Here is a 12,429-nt window from a genome sequence, read left to right as displayed (position 1 = left end):
ACATTTTCTGACCCCTAGTAACTCCTGATGAGATCTTGATACTCCGACTGAAATGAAATTGGAGGTTGCATCCAGATTAAAACTCGAATTGCATGACATGATATAATTTCAGAATTATTTTTTCCATTTTCTTTTCCTTTTCTCATTTTCAAGATTTGATCCAATCTGATAAACCAAATGCAGTCAGATTACCTTTGATTTTCTTTTTTTTTTTTTTGGGATGACTCTAAACCTTTTTTTTTTTCTCACCAGTAGGACAGTTCATCAACTGCAGAACTAAAGGACGACGGGTCACAATGCCGGAGCCACGTGGAAGGAAATCCCTAGAACAAAACAATAATATGTGAGATGGATCTTATTTCTTTTCTATACAAATTATTATGTAAAAAAAAAAAAAAAAAATCCAAACAGCATATTCATTTAGTCATGATAAGAAAACAATTTTCGGCTTGTATTACATGTCTCGTGTTGCTGGTGAAAGTGATTTTAGTGCCAACGTGTCTTTATGAGCTGCAATCTTCCTGCAGGGTTTCATCTATTATGTAAGATCAACACAACCTCCTCGTGAGTGTGTGTTTATCTCCACCGGCGAACACGACAGTTCAAAATCAGCATCTTTACATGTGTTGGATTTTAGTGGATTTGGAGCCTATCTTGGTCAATTTGAGAGTTTAAAAAAAAAAAAAAAATTTGATCTAGCCTGCTTGCAGATTTGGGCCGTGCCGCAAACTACACTTGGGCACGGAAATACTACCCTATGAGGTAGTGATGGGGAAATGAAGCTTCAAATCTGCTTCATGATCCAGTTGTAGTATTTCTGGACTCCAGTAGAGGGCACTCTCTGGTCAACATTGGGCTGACTTGGAATTTTTTTAAACCCTTTATTTAAACCAACAGTGCCATCTAGAGGAGTCAAAAATACACTGCTTCATGAAGCAATTTTGAAGCTTCAATTTCCTATCACTACTATGCTGCTCCACTTTTTTTTTTTTTTTTTTTGATGTGTTGAAGTTTTCCACCATATCAACCACAATAATACACAAAGTTAAATTATCTATATTGTCTTTATGAAGGCCAAATTTAGCTTTAGCTCCTATTGGATATTATGCGGGTGTACCCAAATGTTGTGGCATGTATGTGACGTGCATATCACAAGCGCTTCAAAGCCTCTGAACTCCTGCAAGTGGAGCCAATGAAAAGGCAGGTTGCTCCACAGCGGCCGCACAGATTAACTTTGAACCGATGCGAAAAGATGGAGAGCACGATTAGCGTTAATCCACCATCGCCTTCCTCGTCTGTCCCGCACTCCTGTGTTTACATGTTTTTAGATTTTTACCACGGCAGACTGAAAACAGCAACACAAATGTAAAAATGTTGATACCGCATCTTGAATGAGTCATCTATTGCGGATAAATCACGTGACTGTTTAGAATTAAAGGATCCTTTCTCTAAAGCAACGTCTATCTCTTCCCCTGATGGTTTATTTGAGCTGAATAAAATGAGTGAAGCTGCCACATTCGTCATAATGCCTCTGGCCATCACTTGCTATATTACATAATATGTGAACGCTAAGACGATGTCGCTTGGACGTAATCTCCACGAGGGGGGTTGGAATAATCATGGTGGGTTATGAGCGACTACATGAGATCGTTTGCAAGCAAAAATAACGGTAGACAGAAGTCATTATACAAACTTGATTGCGTTCCTCTATTTGGTTGCTGACACGTTGAACCTTTTTTTCATTCGTATGTGCGTATTCCAGAAAACATTTAGAAGGCATTCGATCATTAATCAGTAACAATGCAATGAAGAGTGTTTCTATAATTTTGGTTGACTAAATTAGAAATTAAATGAGATCGACATTTCTGACTAGACTTTCTTCATGAAATACTGAGAAAATTTCAAGTCATTTATGTATTTATTTTCAGCTATTAAGATTTTTACACTGTTATACCGCCATTGACGGCTTAAGCCGTCAGTAATATTTTATTTATTTATTTTTTATTTTTTTAAAAGGACGAACGAAGCAAGGACGGAAGTGGGTATTGATTTATTAACTAATCGAACAGCCAACTACAATCAAAATATTTAGAAATTGTTCAAGTACCCCTCTCACACTGCCAACCATCAAAACTAGGCGTTATTAACTTTAAAAAAAAAAGCAGACATTGATCCTCCATGGAAAAAGTGCGGGAGTATCTTCTGTTTTGTTTGCTCTGCAAATATAGACGTCTCCCTGCCATTATGCGCATTTATAGCCTATGCTTTCCTTATTGATCGAGCTGACGAGAAGCATCAGCATTGAAGGGCCAAGCCTTTTTCCGGACAGGGGCCAAAATAAAACGAGCAAACGAGGTGTCCCCTTACGGCGAAAACGTTTCACGTTGCAGTTGAATCCGTGGCGGTTTCGTGATAAAACTCTGAGGCAACAACTGTGTTTTAAGCTGATAACAAACACAAATGCACCACAATGAGCCACCGCGGAGGAGGGGGGTGCTGTGTCAAGCTGGAAGGATGAGAGGACACACAATGTCACTCGAACTGCAACGTAGGGCTCACACACACGCACACGCACGGTATCGGCCTCGTAGCTCAATGCAGGTTTGGAATCTCAGCATGCGCATGTCATAACGTATCACATTTTTCCGATTCAATTCTCCACATGATCGTAGCTCCCTCGGGTAAAGGCGCCGTAATTAGGCAAAAGCTGTTGCCATGACTACAGAGGAGAGCGGGAAATAGTGTTGCGCCATGATGAAAAGCACACAACAATCGCTTGTACTGTCAGGTCCAAACGTGGGTTTGTTTGCCGGCACAATGGGTTTGAAGGGAAGCGAGCTGAATGTGACTCAAATGTTTAACTTTATTCAAAAATCCTAATGGGAATGTTTTTATACCCACAAGCACAGACACAGGGAGGACCTATCTGAGATTCGAACACTGAACCTCAAAACAGTCAGGCGGACGTGTTACGATGAGGTTTAATGCAAGCGGCATTCACATTGCATGAATTTGATCTAGAGAACCTTCATTTAAGCGGCTCGGTCTTTTGACTAAAAAAACAAACAAACTCAAAAACACATACTCTATTGGTTTGAGATTAGGTGACTAAATGGACATTTGAATAACATTTAATTTGTTTGTTTTCACATTGTTTCCGCCAGACTACAATAAGGTGTAATTGCACATCCACACCAGTAGTTGGCAGTGGCGCTCTCCTTGCCCTTTGTGCGCAGCGAGTATTAACTCGATGGTGTGGGTTTGTTTTGTAACACAAATGCTTTTATTTATAGTTGCGGCGGAAATTGGGTGGTGGTGGGGGGCGGGAATTGTTTCCTTCTTGCTAGGGGGCGGGGCGTAACATAAAATAATTGAGAAGCACTGTGTTACTATAAGCGACACATGAGGTGATATGACTTGGATGCTTGGCTCTTTTCATTTTGGTGATACAAATTGACACAGGTTTCATTGCAGGCCAAATACTTTTCAACCTTAAAAATTGACCTACTACCGTATAATAAATTAGCAATGCTATTATGCTGTAATAACACCATTTCTTCTTAAACTTCGACGAAAGCTTGAAGTCTACACTTCAATCAAATGTTGATTGTCTTCGAAATACTTTTTTTTTTTTTTAAATTGCACAAATTAAACATAAACCTTCCCACAAGGCCATATTATGATGCAAACAGTATCACGTAGTCTACTTGCTAAATCGAGGATTAGCACTTGTGGCCACGTGGTTGTGCACAGTGGGAATTTGCTGCCAAATAAATGTGCAGTAAGGCAGGATAGAGGGCATGTTTGTGGCTAATGAGATATTAAAACTCGCTATAAATCAATTACAATTTAAAATGATCTGCTTCAGGGGGGTGGATTTATGTCAGTTAAATGGGATTAATTGTGCTGCCGCACGAGCTTGAAGCCAAAGCATTGCACATGCAGTCTGACCTTGCTTTCAGCAAAGAACCGCAGTCCTTTACTCACATTCCACGCACCACGCATGCACACATCCTTAAAATAAAGGTGCCGTGTTGTTGTCGCCTGAGTGCTGCTGGTTAAGCTTCGCTCATAAGTAGACCAGATGGAGGGGCTGAGCCGGAAGGGCTCAAAGCTCAGGTGGACTCTCTCTTTCTCTCTCTCTCTCTCTATTCTTTTCTATGGCGACAAGGTCATCACATGGCATAACACGGCAACGCTGGCTATACTCTGCAATGGGTTTGCATCATTTGAATCATTACAAAGTCAATCTATACATAAAACTCTGCTTAGTGAGGATTCAAATGGCATGGGATGAACAAAACGCTCGCTTAGTTGCAAAGATGACACTCGAGCGGCTGTATCTTAAATTGTAACGGCTAATTATGAGTGACTCGGGCCAGATCGAACGCGGCCGTGGGCCTTATTCAGCCCACGTGCCGTCGGTTGCAACACAGGTCTCGAGGCTGCCTTGAAAAGATTTGTAAGGCACGGTAAAAACACTACACAGAAGGTGATTTATGCACCACCTTACAAAATAATAAGCCCTTTGATTTACTCTATGAAAAGGTAATATGTGTTTATTACATGATGTGGCTGCTCTATAAACGGAGGAGAAAGATGAGTAGGAGGAAGAGGGGGAGGGGGGATGGGGACTATGAATGCTTGGTGCGTTAAATGGAGTAAAGCCTTTAAATCCACTTACTTGCCCACGAAGTTCTCCAGCACCGAGCTCTTCCCCGCACTCTGCCCGCCAACCACGGCGATTTGAGGCAGGTCCAGGTTGGCGTTCTGGCCGATGGCGGAGAAGGCATCCTGCATGCGGTTCACCAGGGGGATCAGATCCTCCATGCCCTGGTTCGCCATTGCGGACGGGTGGACAGTCCTCGGCGGGTGTATTTAGCACGATTTCTCCCGTTGAATTCTATTCTGAGTTGCGACCGTTGCGCTATCGTCCCTGATGCGCTTCTCCACCACCAAGCAGCGCAGGAGGGCGGGGGGATGAGGACGAGGATGAGGATGAGCTGTCGTTGTATTACGCCTAGAAAACTCCCTGCATGTAGTTCTCAACACTCACCGCTTGGTGGCCACACTGCTCTGCTTACTATCTCAGTTCTTAAATGGTTTGAATGCAACTCAACGGCACACGTTTGTTGACAAATATGTAACAACTGATTAGGTAGACACTTTTAAATAATTCATTTTGCACACTGCAAAATGGCCAGTGTTTAACGTTTTGTGTTAAAACAGAATATTGGCGTTGCATCAACACCACTTAGACATAAAATAAGACGTAATAATGACGCGTTGTTAAATGGTGTGTCACTAGCTGGAATTGAAATTGAAAAAAAAAACCATCCCCTAACGTTGTAATTTGAAGTTCACCGGTTTGAGTCGAGATGATTTTATTCACCTGCATTATTTTCCTCTCCGTTTACAAGACGAAATTAGACTTCTCTAAAGTATGCAAAATATAAGTATTTGATTAAACATTTTGATTGTCTCATAATTTGATTTCACTTGTTTTCTGTTTCATATAGTTAAAAACAGATAACAATGAAAGACTCCATATCGTATGGATTATATGCAGGGAGTGGAGTGACGTATTTCCGGTAAAGTTTCAGAACGCACCGTCATTTCCGGTATCGTTTGAAGAGGGTTTTTACTTCATTTGTCAACGTTTTGGGGTATTTTTTCATTATTGTTTACATGTGCAGTCGCGTAAATCCTCTTTTCTGAGCAACGTAGGCAGTGAGGTGTTAACATTTGCAAAAATAAATCAATATGTATGTGTATTTCTCAGCTATTCCACAAAGACAGGAAATATGTAAAAAGGGAAGGTAGGAACAAAGGAAGGAAATAGGAAAAGATGCCGGGACTCAATTGTAAATGTGATATTAAGAATTTGTTGAAAGTACCTACTTATGCCCTTTCCTCAATTGCTCTAGTCACTAGAGTCTAGTGCTATTGTGAGCAAAAACTGCTGTCCAGATCTGTCCATGGTGCTGAATTACAAGTTTCGTGGACACGAACACTTTTGTATTTTTAGCATTAAAAATGAAACTAAAAAAAAAACATCTTATATCATTGTAGATGACATCTGATAGTTAATTTCACATCCCTAGTTGACCATGTGAAAAGGCATTTATGAGGCCAAATATCTCAAATAAGGCAAACGCAAACTTTGGGTTTTGGAGATGACCGCCAGAGGGCATCAAAGTGCAGTCGAGCCAGAGAAAAGTAGTTCAGTGTTGCAGCCGCTTTGAGGTCGCATTTACTGCGCTATTCTCTTGAAGGATATAATTAACAATCGCCACCGCGTTGATTCTCGCTTTTAGGAGGTAAGGGAGGACGACGTATCGAGGAAGTCTGACATAAAGCAGTGGAACAATGCGCTTAGCCCGATTTACGCTAGGCTAAGCTAATTTACTGAATTGGCGTCCAACATCAGCTTTGTTTATTTGTCTTGTCGCGGCGCTATTCGAGTTCGTTCTGCACCTTGTGGCTAATTCATTATTTTTTTTCACGGAGAGTATGCTTGTTCTTTGTTTTGGAGGACATTTGTTTCGTTGCCTACGGTTGTAAAGGAAAGTGAATCCAATTTAGCGCTTTGTGTTAGCTCGCTTGCTAACGTTAGCTAGTTGTCATCGCGACCTATGAAAGCGACCTGTTGTGTCCCTGAGGCGGCTGTCATTGAAAGTTGCCCAGTTAGCATTTAGCCCCCCCCCCCTTTTTTTTTTTTTAGAAACTGTGACAACCACAAGCTGTTGGTGAAAAGAAAAGCAACGAGAGCCCGTTATGTTCAACCCCCACTCCCACCAACAACAGCAGCAGCAGTTCCACCAGCACCTGCGGCAGCTTCAACAACTTTTCCACCAGCAGCCTCCACCGCCGCCGCCGCCGCCGCCACCCCCGCCGCCGCCACCGCCACAGTCCGCTCCGTCTCACCATGTCGCCCATCACCATCACCAGGCACCGCGGTGAGCTTTTCGACGCGACCCCGCGGCTTTGCATGAGGCCTTTGGGTAAAGTAGTTGCCTGAGCTTTATTTAGTTCACATTTGTACTTATTTCTTTATGTTCGTTTCCCATTGGTACAACTATGCTCTGAACTCTTAGAATGCCAAAATATTTTTAAAACCCACCTAAAAAAACAACAACAAAATATTACAAATATTCTTTTATTCAGCGTTATTTATATAGTTTAGCCTCTTTGCGTGTCAGGGAAATTGACTGTTGGTGTCATTGTTGCCAGAGCTATACCTGTGCCTCCACATACAACGCCAACTCCTGCCCGAATGGTCAACCTGTGCCAGGCAGCCCAGACCACCATTATCAGCCCCAACCCCATGTTGCAGGGAGCCTTAATGATGCAGCAAATGCAGGGTGACTCTTGAAAAAATTTTTTAAAAAACCCCACTATAAACACATTCATTTACTATGTGTCACGCATCACATTTTATATCCTTAGGTAACATGAGGGGCTTTGGGATGGCCGGACAGCAATTCCGTCAGTTCTACACAGCGGCAAACAGGTCTCTGCTGGGGCCGGTTCCAATTGGCATGGCAATGAAGTCCCCCCTCAGGGGTTTCCCCGCTGCTGCTCGGACCTTTCACCATCACCCTCGCTTCTACAATAATTCCACCATTACGACCAGCACGGCCGCCACCACCGGCATGGTCACCGCCTCCTCTGTTACCACCACCAGCACAGTAATAACAGCATCATCTTAAAAAATATATATATTGACAAAGATTGTGTCTTAAGCTTTTCCTTTGTGGAATGCTGTTACTCCCCAGCTGGACAAGAAGAGTGACAGCGAGCAGATGTCAGACGGGCGTACACCTGACATTCCAGCAGTTAGCAAGACCAGGGAGACTGAAACAGGTAGCTGTTTAATCCAAGAAGTTGTGCTTGTTTTACAAAGAAAATGTCTTTGTTGACCCTAAACTGAAAACTTTATGCTTGACTGAGAACCATGATAATTAATGGCGCATTATTTTCTTTACATGGACAGAACTCTTGATACAACACTTACAGTGGCTCTTTTATGTATTTATGTTATAATGTAACCCACAGATGGTGATGAGGAATGGTCGGCTGGATCTGCTCAGACCTTTGAGGAACAGCTTGAAGAACCAGCGGTGAAGAGGCAGAGGATAGAAGAGTGGGGCAAAAAAAAAAATTGAATTGGAATATTCTGAATGTCTGTTCAGATACATAGAAAAGACATCTTAATTTCTTAGAATCAATTTGTCCTTTTACGCAATTTTGCTTTTTTATTTTCTCTCATTTGTGTTCAATCAGACCTGAAGACCCTCAAAAAGATCCCGTTCTCAACCCTGCGGATTCAGATGTCGATATCCTCCCTATAGAATGTAACACAGACGCCAGCCAGCCTGATGGTAAATTACACGAGTGCACTCACTGAAAGTCACATTTTCTTGTGGACTGAATACTCGTCATGTTCACAGACTGTCCTCTTCTACGAGGGGGAGGCGCTACACCGGGTTCAGGAGTCGAAGAGAGCCCTGCGAATGCGGCCGGTGATGGTGAGACATCAGACAAACAGGAAGCGGATGGCAGTGCAGCAGAAGGTGCCAACAAGTTCTATTGCTACCTCTGTACCATCACCTGCCACAGTCAGGAGGTAGGTCAAAGGTCAGGAAATACTCAGCTAGGAACCTTTCGTTAACTATCCCGTCGTGTGTGGGTTTTTTTGTTTTTTTTTGTTTAAAAGAACTTTCGGAGTCATATGAACAGCGTTTCCCACCAGCAGAGGATGATGGAAATTCAGCACATGAGCAACGCGTGCCTGGTTACGCTGCTGCCACGACTGCACGAGACTCTACAGGGGGCCAGTAAAGACGGGTATGTTTATACAAGTAAGTTTGTGTCTTGGGCGTCTTCCACGGTGTAATTAGTTTTGTTTTGTTCTCCCCCCCCCATCCAAAAGTGACAAAAAGGCAGAAACACAGCGTTGGTGTGCAACCTGTTGCGCTCACTACTCCACCAGCATCTCAGAACATCGACGTACCGAGGAACACAAAGTAACTTTGACTGTTGGTTTTTGTAATGAAACTTGGAACGGTTTTGTTGCTAATTTATTATTAGTTGATTTTTGTTAATGACGGACTGTACTGAAGAAAGTATGTTTGACCACAATAATGTAAAATGTTTTAAAATTATAACTGCTCAGTTTAACGCTAGAACTGTACGCCAATTAAATAAAACATCACCATACTATTTTTTTAAGCGCAGAAAACTGCAAATAGGTAAGTTTGTGGAACACAAATAAGAATTGGGTTGTTTTCTGTATTTAGAAAGCTTGCAACTTTGAGCTTAATTCCGCCCTCTGCTGGTTGTTTTAAAACACTGCACAACCTTGTTTGTAGCAATGTTACACATAGCTGACAAAACTGAATATTCTAAATGTGCTTGATAAATTTAACAATGCCCACTCCTCATTGAAACAAAAATCCAAATATATTTTACTAAACAAAAAATAGTTTTTAAATTGCTTCCTGTCCTTCTGTCTTCAGCTTGCGAGCAGAGCAGCTGTGTCGTCCTGCAGCCTCTGCAAGAAGCACTTGAGGAGCTCCAAGCTATTTGTGGCCCACTTGCAGTCCCAGGAGCACCGTCAAAGATTAGAGAAGGTATCCGAGGGCATTTCTCATTGAAGAGTACATTGAGGGCGTGGTGTGGAATTGCTTTCATCCATTTATTGTTGATGTTTTGGGCTAACATCGATTTATTTTATCAAGAAAAATAATAATTACAATTTTATTTCTCTTTGGGAACCGTATACAAAATTACAATTATTTTCTACTTTGTTATAAAATATAGAGAAAGAACAAAATGTTTTGATTCTGAATTAGTCAATTGAAGTCAGGGTAGTAAATTCTATATATATATATATATTTTTTTTTTGCCCAGCTTTCCGAATTCCGAGGCATTTAGTCAATTTTCCATTTTTTTATATCTCAAACTCTGGTATTTTATCTTAAGGCCTTTTACGTCCTTAACCCCCGCCGTATTCGTCACCAGCTTCAGGAAAAGGGGAGCTGTGGCACTTCATCCAAGCTGCAGAGCATCGATGACTTTGAGATGGACGAAGAGAAGGAGGAGGAAGACGACGACAGGCTCGACTGGGATGAAGAAGACCACCCTGAGGACCAGGTGCTTTTTTTTTTTATTAATTCATTTTTTTGCTGCTTTTCATGGTCAATACTTCAAATGCAATGTTGTTAACTTGGCATTAACTTCCTGCGGCAGGATGGATGTAGCCCGTGTCGAGAGGTGACTCTAAAGGACATGACGGGTGATGAGCAGTATGACCCCGACACAGTCTACGGTGAGCTTCTAAGATAAGATCTTACCTAACAAGTCAAGCATCGCAACGCTTACTATAATTAGTAATACCATTATTAAACATTTAGTTGAGCTTTTCAACCACTTTCTTTCCACAGGCTCCAGCTTCTTCGTGCCGGTGGCTGGTTTCATCTGTCGACTTTGCAACAAGTTCTACCATTTTGACTCGTCGGCTTTACACACACACTGCAAGTCCCTGAAGCACTTTGAAAACCTCAAGGTAAGAGTCAGCAGTCATCGTAGAAAACAACAACAACAAAAAAACGATATACAAGCCGCAGTTTTCTGTGTTTCTTTACTGCATGTACGTAACGATTTTGTACTGTGAATACACATAAAGGTACAGAAAAAGATTCTTGAAACAGTGCCTTTTAACAACTTTGCTCATTAAAACAGAACAGACCCAAGAAAAAAATATATATCAAGATTTATTTAGTGTATTTTCTGAACTATAGAGCGCCCCTAGTGGTGAAAGAAAAATCCACAGAAAAGCCGCACTGTTGTATTAGCCGCACGGTTCAAAATACAGCGAAAAAGTAGCGGCTTATAGTCCGGAAAATACGGTAAATAGCATTCATTATTTCCCCACGTTGCCGCTTTTCTGATACACACCCTAAGCCGTCTCGGGCTTCGTGGGACAGGACTGCACACTCAACACAGGCTGAGTTCAGCAAAGCTAAAAATGATTTTGACATCTTAAAATGTGAGGAAAAAGTCATACACTGTGAAAAATGACCTCTTTTGTTTTTGCTGTCCGTCCTCAGAGACACAAAGAATCACTCAGCGAAAAGCGTGACGACGCTGACTACAACCACAGGTCTTTAACAGGAACGCCCACAGACTCTCCGGAAGGAGATTGCCCCTCCCGCACAGCAGGGTCGGTAACAAAACTCAGCAGTACACTCGGGACCGAAAACCAGCTCCGGGACAAAGCGGAGGAGCCTCGCGCCTGTCAAGTGTCTGACGCGCCGGCTGAACTCGCCGCTGACTGCACAGATCTGCCAGCCCCCACCAACACCAATGAAGAAGAAGAAAATGCTTTGCTGAAGGCAAACACCAGACGCAGGTCCGCAAGGGCCGCTAAAAGATGTTGAAGCGTGGATGAGAGACGTGATTTTTTTTTTTTTTCTTTAATCGCAGTAAGTTCCAAAATTGATGGCAGAGCATGTGAGCGGAATAAGTTGGTTAAACAATTTCAAGACAAATTAGCCCAACCCTAATGAGACAAAATGTAAATCGATATGAATCACACATTAAGAGGGGCATCCTGGTGATTTCCAACGCAAATCTAATAAAAGCCAAGACTCAAGATATTGAGAGCATTTAAGTCACAAAATGTGAGACCTTGAAACCAGCCTCTTACAGCGAAGCTAAAAGGCAACAAAATGGATTTCGCTGTAAAACAGACTCAACAGCTTTATCATTTGAAACCTGCCCGTTTTATGCTGCTCCCCAAACCGCTTATGGTGTTGTTTTTACTCACGTTGGACCATCGGTGTTTGTTCATGGCATTTTGGTGTCACCTTCTTGTGGACGTTTTAAGTGATGTGTTAATATTTGATGGAAGGAGAAAAAAAAATGGGTTCACACGGCTTTTTCAAGCAAATGTGTTTGGTTTGGCTTTGGGTTTTTTGTACTGTTCTGCTCTGAAGTTTGTAATGCATCACTTCCTCCTCTTTACCATTTCCTCCTCATTTGTGGTTATTTCGAGCCACTGAGTCTTGCTCACATGTAGCAAAGCTTGACATCGCCATGGTGACCTAGCACATGATTAGCACAAGCTTCCCCTCCACCCTCTTCCATTTTTTTTCAGGATCTTCAATCTGTGGATTGTCACACTGAAAAATGTGATTTCAAAACTTTTTTTTTTTGTTTCACAACACTTTTTATTCAGCTATGCCATGTTTCCTAAAATGCTGGAAGTTGAAATTTATTTTTTGGATGTCATTTTAATTTAGATTAAAATGCCCCAACAATTCCTTGCAGTGTACATACTAGTTGTTCCTTACTTTTAAAAACAACAAACAGAGAAAATTAACTTTATAGCTTAAATTTACCATATTTATATGAATTACAGAC

The 12,429-nt window shown here is 41.8% G+C and overlaps 2 protein-coding genes across 24 annotated transcripts in view; one reads left to right on the top strand and one right to left on the bottom strand.

Annotated features, from left to right (window-relative positions):
- The window catches only part of dnm1a (dynamin 1a), a 34,088-nt gene extending 29,039 nt beyond the window's left edge, over positions 1 to 5,049 (bottom strand). For 12 of the 23 annotated variants that reach the window (XR_015839767.1, XR_015839770.1, XR_015839769.1 and 9 more), the window contains exons 1-2: positions 4,685 to 5,047; positions 250 to 323 (exon numbers count right to left, since the gene is read on the bottom strand). Coding sequence is in view for 17 of the 23 variants with exons in the window: in XM_088281546.1 (XP_088137672.1) it covers positions 250 to 323; positions 4,685 to 4,845 (235 nt within the window). In the remaining 6 variants the exon portion in view is untranslated. Of the gene's footprint in view, positions 1 to 249; positions 324 to 4,684 lie in introns of all 23 variants that reach the window. The other 11 variants (XM_088281541.1, XM_088281542.1, XM_088281543.1 and 8 more) reach the window with 2 other exon arrangements.
- A 1,134-nt stretch (positions 5,050 to 6,183) lies between these two features.
- Positions 6,184 to 12,328, top strand: ciz1a (cdkn1a interacting zinc finger protein 1a). The gene is made up of 15 exons (XM_088281682.1): positions 6,184 to 6,320; positions 6,725 to 6,959; positions 7,234 to 7,364; positions 7,450 to 7,691; positions 7,779 to 7,866; positions 8,059 to 8,146; positions 8,287 to 8,384; positions 8,454 to 8,629; positions 8,720 to 8,850; positions 8,936 to 9,029; positions 9,522 to 9,635; positions 10,027 to 10,158; positions 10,255 to 10,333; positions 10,449 to 10,570; positions 11,115 to 12,328. Exons 2-15 carry the CDS (start codon positions 6,778 to 6,780, stop codon positions 11,442 to 11,444), a joined length of 2,007 nt encoding a protein of 668 aa, XP_088137808.1. The 5' UTR covers positions 6,184 to 6,320; positions 6,725 to 6,777; the 3' UTR covers positions 11,445 to 12,328.
- Positions 12,329 to 12,429: the final 101 nt, after the last annotated feature.

The sequence above is a fragment of the Idiotropiscis lumnitzeri genome, chromosome 18 (genome assembly GCF_059441095.1).
Source record: "Idiotropiscis lumnitzeri isolate Australia: NSW breed Sydney's pygmy pipehorse chromosome 18, RoL_Ilum_1.0, whole genome shotgun sequence".
Taxonomy (NCBI): Eukaryota; Metazoa; Chordata; class Actinopteri; order Syngnathiformes; family Syngnathidae; genus Idiotropiscis; species Idiotropiscis lumnitzeri.
The sequence above is the reverse complement of the archived record's forward strand: the minus strand, read 5'-3'. Positions and strand labels throughout refer to the sequence as shown.

What these genes read in the sequence shown, in the direction of transcription:
- ciz1a (XM_088281682.1), top strand. Translation starts at nt 6,778, where the DNA reads ATGTTCAACCCCCACTCCCACCAACAACAGCAGCAGCAGTTCCACCAG. An exon ending in AGACGCCAGCCAGCCTGATG is followed by an intron (nt 8,385 to 8,453) that starts GTAAATTACACG and finishes TCATGTTCACAG; the next exon opens with ACTGTCCTCTTCTACGAGGG. An exon ending in TCACCTGCCACAGTCAGGAG is followed by an intron (nt 8,630 to 8,719) that starts GTAGGTCAAAGG and finishes TTTGTTTAAAAG; the next exon opens with AACTTTCGGAGTCATATGAA.